General features: G+C 52.7%; 6 protein-coding genes across 6 annotated transcripts; 3 read left to right on the top strand and 3 right to left on the bottom strand.

Moving 5' to 3' along the window:
- Nucleotides 1–1,193: 1,193 nt before the first annotated feature.
- J4E82_006374 (uncharacterized protein) lies at nucleotides 1,194–1,732 on the top strand (the record flags this gene model as incomplete). The annotated part of the gene is made up of 2 exons (XM_051732631.1): nucleotides 1,194–1,419; nucleotides 1,470–1,732. 2 exons carry the CDS (start codon nucleotides 1,194–1,196, stop codon nucleotides 1,730–1,732), a joined length of 489 nt encoding a protein of 162 aa, XP_051587581.1.
- Nucleotides 1,733–2,923: 1,191 nt separating this feature from the next.
- On the top strand, nucleotides 2,924–4,347 carry J4E82_006375 (uncharacterized protein; the record flags this gene model as incomplete). The annotated part of the gene is made up of 2 exons (XM_051732632.1): nucleotides 2,924–4,012; nucleotides 4,090–4,347. The coding sequence occupies 2 exons, from the start codon at nucleotides 2,924–2,926 to the stop codon at nucleotides 4,345–4,347; spliced, it is 1,347 nt and encodes a 448-aa protein (XP_051587582.1).
- Nucleotides 4,348–6,257: 1,910 nt separating this feature from the next.
- Nucleotides 6,258–7,262, top strand: MIC33 (putative mitochondrial 2-oxoglutarate/malate carrier protein; the record flags this gene model as incomplete). The annotated part of the gene is made up of 1 exon (XM_051732633.1): nucleotides 6,258–7,262. One exon carries the CDS (start codon nucleotides 6,258–6,260, stop codon nucleotides 7,260–7,262), a length of 1,005 nt encoding a protein of 334 aa, XP_051587583.1.
- Nucleotides 7,263–8,523: 1,261 nt separating this feature from the next.
- J4E82_006377 (uncharacterized protein) lies at nucleotides 8,524–9,476 on the bottom strand (the record flags this gene model as incomplete). Its single annotated transcript, XM_051732634.1, has 3 exons — nucleotides 8,524–9,010; nucleotides 9,090–9,364; nucleotides 9,423–9,476. 3 exons carry the CDS (start codon nucleotides 9,474–9,476, stop codon nucleotides 8,524–8,526), a joined length of 816 nt encoding a protein of 271 aa, XP_051587584.1.
- Nucleotides 9,477–9,800: 324 nt separating this feature from the next.
- On the bottom strand, nucleotides 9,801–11,737 carry J4E82_006378 (uncharacterized protein; the record flags this gene model as incomplete). The annotated part of the gene is made up of 2 exons (XM_051732635.1): nucleotides 9,801–10,586; nucleotides 10,634–11,737. The coding sequence occupies 2 exons, from the start codon at nucleotides 11,735–11,737 to the stop codon at nucleotides 9,801–9,803; spliced, it is 1,890 nt and encodes a 629-aa protein (XP_051587585.1).
- Nucleotides 11,738–12,113: 376 nt separating this feature from the next.
- J4E82_006379 (uncharacterized protein) lies at nucleotides 12,114–13,049 on the bottom strand (the record flags this gene model as incomplete). The annotated part of the gene is made up of 1 exon (XM_051732636.1): nucleotides 12,114–13,049. One exon carries the CDS (start codon nucleotides 13,047–13,049, stop codon nucleotides 12,114–12,116), a length of 936 nt encoding a protein of 311 aa, XP_051587586.1.
- Nucleotides 13,050–13,376: the final 327 nt, after the last annotated feature.

A 13,376-nucleotide genomic window follows, 5' to 3' on the forward strand; every position in this document is an offset into this window, starting at 1 on the left:
AACGATACCTACGGAAAGCGGAACAATTGTCGAAGCTTCACTGCACGCATCCCACCTCATTACACTCGGCCACCTCTCTTGCTGCGGCATACTCTGTCATCACAAAGTCCAGATCATTACTTCCTCTTTGATTTCCGTCGTATATGAAGCAACGGCCACTAGTTTCCAAGTCCAGTATTCTCAGCATGTCGTGTCGGAATATCGTTCACATTGCAGTGATCACAGCTATAGCCTGTTCATCGAAGGATAGCTCAATACCTCTTGCTACGCTTTGCTCTGAGTCGCTGAAATCCTCTCCAATTACCGTCGATGTCCTCTCGTCTATTTCTAGACGATGCCTGGCGTGGCAGCGGACACATGATGGCAGACGTGAAACGCGACAACTCGAATGAAATTGCATCCACCGACGCATCACACTGACAGCCGTCGTGGATTTGGGTGACAGCATGCATCCGCCAGACTAGTTCCTGTATTGCCAGTGTTTGCGGGGAAGGTCGTTTTGCCTGTCATCTGAGTTCTTTTTTTGCATCGTATGATTCGCATTGCGCCGTAAGGTTGGTGGCTAACGTGAAGCGTACCGGAGATGAGGAGCCAGAAATACCTACGTACTACGGCCACACCGACTACGATAAGCGGTAGCTGTCACAAGTACGCCTTGCAGTTGACGAAGAAGAGTCGTCTTCTCGCATGCTCTCCCTGAAACACAAGCGTGCGGCGACATGCTAGCCGGGCGCTTCTTACCAGGGTCCATCCAATCACACTTCAGCCCGCCCTAGCTCCGCTGCACGGTGATCTTCATCCACGACGTTACGCGCCCACTACCCATCACGCCCTGCCAATCCCCTCAGCTTATCCTCCCAAGCCGACAAAAGTCGACGCCAATGCCGCTATATTAAGAAGATGGCCTGATGTATTCTCCGGCAGCCAACCTGGTCTGCCGTCCAAGCGCACGATGGTAACCGCCCAGGAGCCCTGAGACTGGCGGGGTATTGGACGAGCGATAGGGAAGGTATTGGCTTGGGTAAAAGATGTTTGCACGCGGGCAGGCAAATATAGAGACATGCCCTCCGTCCCGGTAGCGAGTTGTTGGTATTCCTCCAGTTGATCGAACGTCCTTCACGCCATCCTCGTGCAACCTGATATCCGATCACTTGTCCCGTCTGCGCCGCATTTCAACACTAGATACCAACACCATGAGCAGGCCTCTCCTCTTCTCCCTTCTCCTCCCGCTTCTCGCCCTTGCTCAGGACTCGTCTTCGGGAAGCGAGCTTCCCCCTCCCGGCTACAATGGCGGCAACGACAACCCGCAAGATCCAAGTGACGCTGGTGCTGCGGGATCGCAGAAGGGTGCTTTCGAGCTCTCCGGAGGTGCTATCGCAGCGATCATTGTGGTCGCGGTCGTAGTCGTGCTTGGATCCAGTATGTCTCACAGTACAGAATTGAAGATGCATGAACTAACATCAGATCAGTTGCCTCAGGAGTACTCTGGTGGCTCGCGAAGAAGCGCCAATGGGACGTTCGAGCATCCATTCGTCGTGCCTCTCGCCGCTTCACTGGCCGCTCCACTGCCGACACAGGCAAGCAGAACCGCCAGAACCGAAGAACAGGCATCAGACTTAACTCGCCACCCCCAAGCAAGAACGCCAACAAGATGCGCGATATCGAGAAGGGCCTTCCTCTGTCCAACAAGGCACCACAGACTACAACTACAATCACGAGCGTAATGAGGTGAAGATTGAGACGCATGGCGAGAAGGAATCGAAAGCAACACAAGCGTGGCCACGCTGGCCAAGGCACGCGTCGACTCCGGAGACGACAGCGCAGCTTAGAGGCAGATGTCTCGTGACTCAGGGCCATCGCAACGTCCCTGCACATGTTGTACCTCTAAGACGGCATCTTGGAGAGCGTGCGGGGTGGCGTTCCTGGGGCACGTATGAACGTTATGGTTATGATAGCGATTAGGGAGCGATTGATGTTCGCTCAAGCTTATGGAGTACTTGCATCCGGAGGGTCATTATTTCTTCTTCAACATATTATGATACCACACACTTTTCGGGAAAATTGGATAATAGACGCATCGGTCAGCGTCGAAGAGGCTAAGACGTGGACCGTAGATTTCGATACGGCCCAAATATCAATACTTCCAAATAAGCAAACACCTCATCTTCTTCACGTTTTGTCTTGCACGATTCATCCTGAAAACTGACCAATGCAAAGTAATGAGACAGGCAGTAAGACTACTCCTCGATTACACGCTAACCTGGAGACCTCTCATCTGACCACATGCCTATGGATAAACGGCGGGAATAGCGTGGAGAAGGCTTGGAATATGCGGCCATGAGCTGATCTGACTCCACTATTCCGACGTTACGGCATGCGCCCGGCTGGGCGCTGACTTGGTATGCCGGCTCTGCATGGCCGGGAATTTGACCCAAAAGTGCGTGGGGGACGACGGTCCCACCAAGAAAGGAAATTGCATCCTGCAATCGAACACCCAGAATAGCGTGTTATATTCTTGGTGCTGGTAGCTTATTGTAGGGAGAGTGAGAACACAGAGTTATCGTCGCGGGTCATGAGAGGTGATTGTTTGCCTCACATGTTCACAGGCGTGGGAGGATTTCGGAGCTTGTACGCCGTACACGTTCGCTTCTGCAACTCTTCTCTAGTAAGGCAATTTGTACGTTTCCCGCAAAATCGCATCAGATATATCTGTAAGGGTCCCTTTTGTGTTTCAACTACTTAGCATACCGGCGATTTGCAGTTATCCATGCATCTGTAGATAGCAACCCTAGAGCGATTGACATGTGATCTGGCGACCACGCTAGTACCAAAGTGTTCCAACGACGCGTTCCCCGCATCGTGTTTCGTGCCTTCGCATCTCCAAAACACGGCACTTGCAGCAAAACCACTCAGAGAAGACGAAATGTCGTCTCGAACTCGGCACTCGACAGCGAGACCGTCGGCCAGTCGCCAGTCCGTGGCATCTACTCCAAACCGTACCAACAGCAGTAATCGCAATGCCGACCTCCTGCCAGAGTACAAGAAGCCGTCTCACCCCCTCGATGCAGAAGCGACACGAGAACTGCGCAGCCTACAAGGGCGTAATATGAACGATATCAAAAGGCATAACAAACAAGCCACCGAGCACATCACCAATGCTGCAGCCAGTGTCAATGACATGCTGCGCGAACACGCTGAGTACATAAGCCGGCGACAGAAGAAATGGGACGCAGGCAAGAGTCTGGACGACAAAGAAGATGAAGAGCGCGTCATGGCAGAACTGCAGGCGAACGTAGACGAGGCGACTATAAAGCTCGAGGAAAGCATGCGAGCAGTCATCGACTCGGAGATCGCAGCGCAGCGCATCGAGGAAGCCCTGGAATGGTTGAGGAGTAATGCGCCTGCGCGACTGGCAGAAGAGTATGAGACTCAGATGACGCAGCGCGAAAATCAGCGACAAACCCAGACCCAAGCAGCGAGTCAGCGGGCACACGCACGAGACAGGGACGATGATGAGATGGATGATGGACCAACACCTGGACCTACTCCTCTTGACGGTTCTCGTGTAGCCCTCACCGGTGCGAGCGAGCTGTTTGCAGCGCGCATACAGCGCGAAAAGGACGCCTACACAGCGCGCTCGCACACAAGCCGCTACGCCCGTAACAACGACTACCGCGACTTCAAGCGTACGGTGCACGACGCGAAATTCGGCGACGACGGCCCCGTATTGGGACATGAAGACACATGGTTCACCGAGTCCGGATCGCCAGCGCCTGGCATTACGGACACCACACAACGGGGAGAGTTTGATGATGATGATGACATTGTAGTCGACAGGGCTACAGTCAGCACGAGGTGTCCCATCACGTATCAGCAGTTCAAGGAGCCATATTCGAGTAACAAGTGTCCTCACACATTCGAGAAGAATGCCATCCTCGATATGATCCGAAAGGGCCCTCACAGAGTGGACGGCCAAAAAGCTGTGGAATGTCCCGTCAATGGGTGCGACAAAGTAAGTGCCGCCACATATTATTCCGACTCGTTCGGCTACTCTTCCCGCTATGTGCCTGTGCTGACATTGCTTCTCAGATGCTCACCGCAAACGACGTTCGCACCGACCCTATCCTCGTACGCAGGATCAAACGCATGCAGCAAGCTGAACTTGAAGGTGACAGTTCAGACGATGATGTGAAGGCTCCTCGTCGGGAAATCCAGAAAATCGACGGTAGCGACGATGACATGCCTGATGCGAGCTCAAATCTACAGGCTCCCAGAACTCGACAACCAACACAATCAAGCAATATTGAGGATCTCGGAGACCCGAGTGACAGTGAGATGTCAACTTAGTCTATGTGCTGTTGTTTCGGCGTTTGGGCTTCGGATGGGCTGAATGATACCCAAAGATGCAAACATCTAGCGATTCTAGCAGAAGATGTTGAGACAGCGGACAAGCTGCGCGGTTTATGCGGGATAGCACTTAATCCCGAAGAGGGTACCAGTCTTCTGTACCACAATGAATTCTCAACAATACGTTCGCAAGCCTTTCGTTCCTTCTGCAAGCGTTCAGACCCGGCTGTGCGCCTCCACATCCCCGACCCTGTGTCGAAAAATGTCTGACCTTCCACTTGTCCACGGACATTTCCTCGGCAACAGATCTGATACCACGCAATGGCAGAACCCGCTTTAATATTCTTCCGTTAACAAAGTGCTTCACAGCTTGTCGTCACCCACGATGTCTTCGGCCGCGGATACCTTCGGGTCACCGAGTCCAACTCTGGCCGCGCACCTGAGCACAAGATCTGAACACCGCCCCATTGAGCGCCAAAGAACCCAGGGTCTCGCCCAAAGCAAAACGATCTCTTTGGTTGACTTCGATCTGCGAAACGACGGTATATCAACACTCAACGAGTAAAAAGCATAGAGCATATCATGCACATCGGCAAAGAACGACGCACGGACGCACGTTGTGTTTACGGAAATCCAAATCTTACCCGGAAAAGCACAGTGAGATCACTGCATCTAGTGCCAGGGTATCGCGACAGCGCATCTTGATGTACTGCCACACAGGTTTGCTGATGGTTAGACTTATTGGCATATGACAGAACGCTCTGGTGTTGAAGTTGCAATCTTTCGATTGGCCGAGGGCTGGCCGTTACGACCAACGTCATCGCTCACATGCAAGCGGTTCCGCATGTGGCGCAATAGAGACGGGATTCTCTGTGCCTGAAGATCGTGTATCTCCCGAGGTGTACCATGGGCAAAGACATGAGCCTCAACGGTACATGGGAAAACGGATGGCTTGGACACGCGACAATCAATGCGCCCAGCTTGTGCCGCTCCGCCGTGCACGTTAAACTTCAACATGGAGACCTGTGAAGTAAGGATGGCATCAGAGTGTAGGAAATCGGTGCTGCCCGATTGGCCCATCAGCAATTGGCACCTCGTAGGACGAGCAGCTGTTCACCTCAGTGGCTCGTTGGGGCAGCTCTTCGATGCGGGGAAACGCAGCTCACCCCTCAATTCATGGCACCGGTCGACTGGCTGGCCTTGTTGACAACTAAGAATAACAGATCATCGTGCTACTCCTGTCCTCCGAGTATCTTCACTCACAGCCTTGTTCACAACTTTGTTCTTCTGCTCTATCAGCTTGACCTGTACTGTCGCATTGTCGTTTGATACTAGAAAGCGGGTAGTCGAGCGCATACCACCATACCCACTAAACCCGCGACCCACACCCCACTCCTCCGACGCGGACTGGATCCTCCGCACAGACTTCAGCGCACGAGGTACGCACCCAACTATGCTCCTACACCGTCTCTCAGCATCCACAATTTACTTGCGCGGGTGCAATCGGAAAAAGAAGGGTTATCGCACGTGCGTGAGCTTTCGGCTGCGCTCACACGTCCGATGCCAATCTTTCCTGTGCGCCGGAGGAAGCTGTACATCTATGTCATAGCCGGCTAGCTTGCGACGTCCACGGCCGCGGTGAAGGGCGCATGGGAACTGCGTCTCAGGCTGAGGCTCTGCCCAGGCCAGCACCTTACGCAGACGCCATGTCGTAGTGCCATGATGCTGGGATATAGATTCGGCCATGGAGTCTCTTTTGTGGACTTTCTTACTCCATCAGTTCCAGTCTTTCTTCACATTTGTTCTATTCTCGTGCAGCATAGCGACAGCGATATACCCCTCTGGTCCATTTTTTCTTCATCTTCAAATAATTCGTCTTATCAAGACTGTTGGCTGTCACTGACAACGCAATGTCAACAACAGCAGCCGCCAGCTCTCAAACCCTTAAGATGCCCGCCGCTCGCGCCCTCGAAAACGCAAAGCAATCTTCAGAAGCCGTTCTAAAAGACACATCCTCCGCCATGTCCAAAGCCGCTGAGAACCCCAAGAAAGCTACTGCAGACTTCCTACATACACCGTTTATGCGCGCAGCACTACCATTCGTAAACGGTGGTATCGCAGGCATGACCGCAACAACCGTAATCCAGCCCGTAGACATGGTAAAAGTGCGTCTACAACTCGCCGGAGAAGGTGTAAAAACTGGACCCAAGCCCACCCCAGTCACAGTCTTCAGAGACATCATTGCACAAGGCAAGGTCCTAGATCTTTACACAGGACTCAGCGCTGGTATCCTTCGCCAAGCCGTCTACACAACCGCCCGCCTGGGTTTCTTCGACACATTCATGAAGCAACTCAGCGCACGTGCAAAAGAAAACGGCACAGCGATTGGCTTCAAAGAACGTGCAGGTGCTGGTCTAGCCGCAGGTGGTCTCGCAGCTATTGTGGGCAATCCTGCTGATCTTGCGCTCATCCGCATGCAATCCGATGGAATGAAACCCGCTGCTCAACGCGCAAACTACACATCCGTTATTGATGCCCTCGTCCGCATCAGCAAGCAAGAAGGCGTCGCACGGTTATGGGCAGGCAGTTACCCTACCGTCGTCCGCGCTATGGCCCTCAACTTTGGACAATTGGCTTTCTTCTCGGAAGCGAAACAGCAACTCAAGAACACATCGTTGTCATCCCGCACACAGACTCTCACTGCGTCAGCTGTAGCAGGTTTCTTCGCGTCGTTCCTATCTCTGCCATTCGACTTCATGAAGACGAGATTGCAGAAGCAGACAAAGGGACCTGACGGTACATTGCCTTACAAGGGCATGTTTGATTGCTTCAAGAAGGTTGCAAAGGAGGAGGGTTTGCTAAGATTCTACCGTGGCTTTGGAACGTACTACGTGCGCATCGCGCCGCATGCGTAAGTTTTCTCTCTCCCTGTGCTGTGGATCCAAGTACTAACTTCATTAATAGCATGGTGACACTTATTGTTGCCGATTACTTGGGCTTCATCACGAAATGATCGTCATGAGCTAGGAATATATTTGTTTTTTGTGCAGAGGCGTTATTGCGGGAATCATGGCGTTCAGAGCTGGCGATCCGCCATACGAAGTCTTTTTTCGGGTTCCTTTCTTTATCTCGACCATGGCTGTGATACGTGCCGTGCTATTGGAAGATTCTCTCGTGTATAGGCTAGAAGTAACGATGCGACATTTTCGGCATTCACATATGCGGATGCTGTCATGGTGTGTAAGGAGAAGTCTTTCTTGAATAGTACGAAGATGCACAGCGCGTGGTATGTCTCGACCCTGTTGACTTGTGTCAGTGACGTGTAATGCTATGTCTGAGTATTGTTCATTCCAATCACGGGTATCGTGACAATGCAGAGCAGATAAGCCACTTACAACGTCAACAACACCTACCATACTGGTAAGAAACCGTTTACACGAACGAGGACTACCACGAGATGAAGAACCTCCTGAATAGTGATAGCAGGGATTCTGCGGGTATAGTCATGCAATACCATGAACTTCGAACCTAGTCCCTTACGACCGACTGGTGTGTGTCTATCAAGCTAACGAAATGGTCAGGGACGCACTAATAATGGCGCCTACGATGGCACAAGAAGAAGAGTAGACACTCGAAGTAGCACCCCATTGCGCAAATGACCAGCATCTACCGGACTGTTCTTCCTCCATTCGTCCAGGTTGAATAGTCAAGTTGAGTATACTATATAGATTTGTACCACATTTCCCTCTTCTTTGCTCCAGCAGCTGAAGCCATACCATGGAAGTGCTGTTTCGGTAGGAGCAACCGTCCTATCTACTCTCTTCGAGGAAGCGTAGTCGTTCTTCAAAGTATGTGTATCATGACTGCTGTTTCTGTCCGTTGATATTTGTGGAATCCAGGGATCCCAAAAGCTCTGTTGTGTAGACGGGCGGTCTCTGCGAAGTGGAGGCTGAAAAGTAATGATCAAAGAATAAGGCTGGTTGTTGATGGAGCCGACCTCGATAACAGCAACTCTTACCTTCAGTAGGGAGGGGCGAAACGACCATCAGTAATGGATTGGGAATTGTTGGATGCGTCGTATTCAGTAACCTCTATTCCTCAAAGATACCACTCTTCTTGCTCATCGTTCAAGCATTCGACCACCCGCTATGCTAATCAATTGATCGGACAACCCTCTCACCTCCTTCCACCACCAATGTCCTGGCCCAACCTATAACCACTGATCTTCTCCCACTCAATCTTCTGCCTCGTAATCGGCAATTGTCTCCTCAGAGCCTTGAAAGCGCCCTCACTCAGACTGCCAAACGCCTTGTTGAGATCCTCCTGGTACTTCTTCTCCTCGGCAGCAATCTTCCTCATGATCTCGGTTCCATTTGCACTGCCGCCAGCACTCAGGTTGACCTCCTTGGTGGTGAGCAGACGCACGTTTCCGTCTTCGTAGTAGTGCACGTCGACTTTTATGCTACCGGAGATGGAGCCGGAGGAGGTGTCGTAGATGTAGGAGCTGCGCCAGCGGCCGTTCCAGTAGTTTGTGGGGGAGTACTTGTTTGCGACGGTGATGATGGCGAGGGAAGAGGGGGACGAAGGAACGGGGAAGACGCCGTGGGAGGATTTGGGGTAGTGTTCTGAGGCGTGGGTGCCGAGGGACTTGTTGAGGCTCTTCCTGTGGTGTGTGTTAGTACTAAGCTCGCGCAAACAATGTGCCGTATGGCCAGAGGGTGTCTGTGTGAGGTGAGACATACAGGAGATCCTCATGCGCGCTCTCGACAACGTAGCTCTGGACTGCGCTTGCCTTGCCAGTCGCATGGTCAAAGTCGAAGGAGCTCTGTGTATCGATGTCGTAGTATCTGCCGTCTCCTAACGAGTTGTATTCGCTGACTAGAACTTCGGTGCTGCCGCCCGGAAGCTTCGTTGTGGTGTACTGCTCCTCGTTGTACTTTTGGAAGGCAGGCGAGAGTTCGTTCTGGACTGATTCATCGCCGAGGATTGACTTGATTGCCTTGGTAACTTCGACAAGCTGGGTTGCTGTCAGTACATGTGCTGGCGAAAGCTACACGTGGATTTAGAGAGCATACTTCACCAGGCGGCGCGCTGTCGACGAAAGAGGAGAGAGCTGCTGTGCGTGACATGGCTGCGATATCTCGCTATGCGGAAGTTGGAGATCAGGTTCGTGTTGCGACCTCAATTGTTTGGCGCGTTGTCGAAGCTGCGGGTGGACAGGAGCGCTTAGTGGGGTTCGGGAAGTGCAGGGACCACAAATGTGGAGGGGAGAGCATCAGAACATCATAGTGTACTTGGAGCTATCCGCCTTTTTTTACTTCATGTTGAAACTAAATATTAACGATGGGTATCTATACACCTTGAGCGACCCTTTTTGATCTCGTAGACCCGGAAACGCCGCGCTAAGTCATGATCAATGCCACAAATATTCTACACAAAGTCACGTCTGGCAATCACTCGATGCTCATCTTCATCAGCCCATCATTGGTATCGGTCATGCCCTGTAGACCTATCCGCTTTGGGCCCAATGTTGGCGTCATGCTCATGCTGCCTCCACTGTTTGAGCGTTCACCATGTGATTGACCACTTATTGACGTTTCCCGGCTGGCCTTGGTATTTGTGCCCCAAAGACTGTTGTCCCTTTGTGCAGGAGACTGCGAGATGACTGGGCTGCCATGAGCGCTGACACCTGGTGAGACTGCACGACGTTTGATTGAAGCTTCGTCGAAATCGTCATCTCGCCGGCGTTTGTTCGACTTCTTCAAAGCTTCGGCTGCTGTGGGAGGCTGCATTGCCCCTGGCGTAGACGCTCTAGATGCCCCACCGCCTATAGTTGGGGAGTCCATGTTCATGTCCTCGCTCATTGCGGATGATTCTGCACGAGGAAAGGACGGTGGAGGAGTGTGTGCAGCGCGTGAACCCCAGAAGCCGTTGCTGACCGAATTGCGACCACTGTGTAGACTACCAAAGGCACCGAAAAGTCCCTTAGACGTCGATCCATCTAGACTCATGTTGCTTTCGCTGCCCTCCTCTGGCACACCCTCAAGGGGTCCATCCAGGCCTGGAACTGTTGGCAGCAAGTTGGGTGATGATTGCGCGGTTCCCGAAGGTCGCTCTAGATCCGTGTCGCTTTCTCTCACTTGTCGAATGATCTCGGCTTCGCGGCGAAATTCGCTGTCAACGGGAGCAGCTTCTTCGAACAACTCCGCTCTGATGCGGCCGAACTGTCTTGACTTTGGCTAGTAAAGTTAGCAACTTGTACCGTTGTACTGATTCATGTACTCACCAGCAGATTACCCCTCCGTGAAACCACCCGTCGTACTACACCCGGAGTTTGGGGCATGTTACCGCCCTCGTCACCGCTATCGTTTCCAGATGAGATGTGGAGGTCGTTGGCAAAAAGGGAAAGGCTCTCTCGTCGCGAACCCGCTTTACGCATGGCCGCTTCTCGCGCAAAATATCCCGTATCTTTGCCATTTGGCGGTGAGGCCGGCCCGGGGCTTGCCATGGAGCTGTGTCCACTGGCTGAGCTCGAGCTCTTTCGGCTTCTACCCTTGCGCAATCTCGCTCGATGCATGCTCGCAAAGTTGGGCTGTCCACCGGGTGAAAACAGATTCGAAAAGACACCGTTGTTGCCAGCGTTGAGCCCTGGAAATAGTGTGTTGGTCTTCGCTTGTGGAGTCATGATCATAGGGTCGTCGTTGTCCTCAGGGTCCAGTGGATCCACCTCATCCGAAGAACTACTCGAGTCCTCTGAGCCCATCATGTTGATGCTGCCGACCGAACTCGAAGGGGCGGTTCTATCGCCGTGACTCCATCCACCCTGTAGGCTCACATTGGGCGAGTCAAGCAGCATTGAGTTGGAGCGAGGCTTCCGCGGCGGTATCTTGATGCCTTTTTGCGTAATGGTCGGCGAAGAATCGGGCGAAGACTGGTCGGGCAGCGTCGAGTGGTGGAGGTTGGTGCAGGCTCTTGAGAACTCAGCGCCGCGGGACCGTCGGGGCAGGACAGAAGCAGGCGACGCGTAGGTGTTACGCGAATCTAGCTGTGGAGAGAGGGGCACACGGGCGGCGAAGTGCGCGGGACTGAGCATAGGCGACTCTCGAGGGGGCATTTGCAGAGACAGGCCTCGCGAGAGGAAGTCTGGCCTACGCGGTGTACTGGGGCTGGCGACGATAGTTTGGTCATCTTTGGACATGCGTGCGGGTTCGCGGAACTTCGGAGAGGGCTCAAGACGGGGCGTGCTGTCCGAGAGAGACCGTGCTTTGGGCGAATTCGTCTTTGGCGGCGTTGTCTCCAGTTGAGGTTGAGGCTCCATCATGGCTGCACCGCGAGAGTCGGTGGTTTCGCGTTCGCTACCGATGGCTGGCGTCATGGCCGCCGTCAACATTGCGTCGTAGGGTGAATCTGGCAGGACGACCCTTATAATTCATTCTCTCAGCAACGTGCTGTGAGCAGAAGTCAAATTGGTGGAACAGCAATGGCCCGTACGTTGGCGGGGCGGTTAATCATGGCCTATCATCACGTGGAAAGAAGCCCCTACCAAGGGTGAACCATGCTCTGAGCCTGTCAAAACGAAACAGCGTCTTTAAACGCATATAACTCAGAACACGTTCCTGGACTATCTTCTTACATGCAGTGAATACATTGCTCCGTTGCATATCGAGCTCTCTCTCACGGCTGCCGCTATGGTGTCGATTATGACGCTTAGATCACCCATAGATCATCCCTGTTTTGAGCACCCCTGAGTACTTCCCACGATGCTGCTACAAGGTCACAATGGCCTCTACCCACTCAGTATCTTCCCAGGTAGCTTCCCAAATGTTAAGCACGGTCATGGTCCACACTTTTCCCTCTCGCTTCATGGTGCCAATGCACCGACATATCCGCCCTTGTTGTAAAAGCCTACTGCAGTCGTACTCGAACAGGGGCACCGACTTCCAGATCGCAGCGCTGTATGCTCCTTTGATATAAGGCGGCCTTGCATGGAAGAGGTCGCAGAATGTGAATTGTTGCTCTGTGCCAGTTCGCTCCGAAGCAAGGATTCTAGCGTACATTTCGATCATAATGCGCTTCCCAGACTTGGATGCTTGACAACTCTGATTGATCACCTCACCGATGCGAAAACACGTTCTGAGCAACGAGTTTGACGAGAGACCGATAATAGGCGAGCGATCGCGAACAGATTCAGGGAACGGCGGCCTGACGATTGGTTTCCTAATCTCCGCGGAACCTGAGCTGCCATATGCGGCCTGCAAGCGCGTTGTCGGAGTGACTGGAGATGTAAACTGTTTTGACAATTGCTGTGAACTCGTCTTGGTGGTGACTTCTTCAAGCATGATAGGAATGTCGGTGCATGAGCCTGGAGTGGGGCATAATCTGTCGTTGTCCGTGTTGTAGGACTGCGCGTGGGACTTCGAAGTAGGCTTTGCAAGGTCAGAACATGTACCACCATCTTCAGGTATCAATGCGAGCAGTTCATCATCATTGATGTCAAAGTCGAAGTCATCTTCCGCGGATTTCAGAGTTTCATGTTGCTGGAGAGCCAGGTCGAGATCAACGTGTCCAGCTTCAGTAGCATCACAATCATCGTCTTCGAGAATGAACAAGCCAACGTCAACCGAATATTGCACAGGCCGTATGGCCACGGTGTCTTGGCTGACATTCTGAACAGTCTCAGAGCTTGCGAAACGATGATGCATCACCTCATAGGCTTGAGTGGTAGGAACATGATCTGACAAAGTTGTTCCTTCATCATCTGCTGCTGGCTTCTGTGGTCGCACATCGTCAATGAATGCTGATTGTGTAGTCCTAGATGGTGGAGCTTTGGATGCGGATGCCGCAGACTTGCGTACAGGTTTCGTCACCCGGAAGCTCTCCGACACACGCCGTTGATTGACAGTTGCCCTCGCTTCCGCATTCGTGTGTCTATCATCCAATGTGTTTCCATGGGCAGCCAACGCAGCCAACTTTATTCGGTTGCGTGTAGGTTTCAGCGGTGGGCTGGCTGGCGTTGCCGGTAAAGAAGC

The sequence above is a fragment of the Alternaria postmessia genome (assembly GCF_024291825.1).
Source record: "Alternaria postmessia strain BMP 2775 chromosome Unknown scaffold_37, whole genome shotgun sequence".
Lineage (NCBI taxonomy): Eukaryota > Fungi > Ascomycota > Dothideomycetes > Pleosporales > Pleosporaceae > Alternaria > Alternaria postmessia.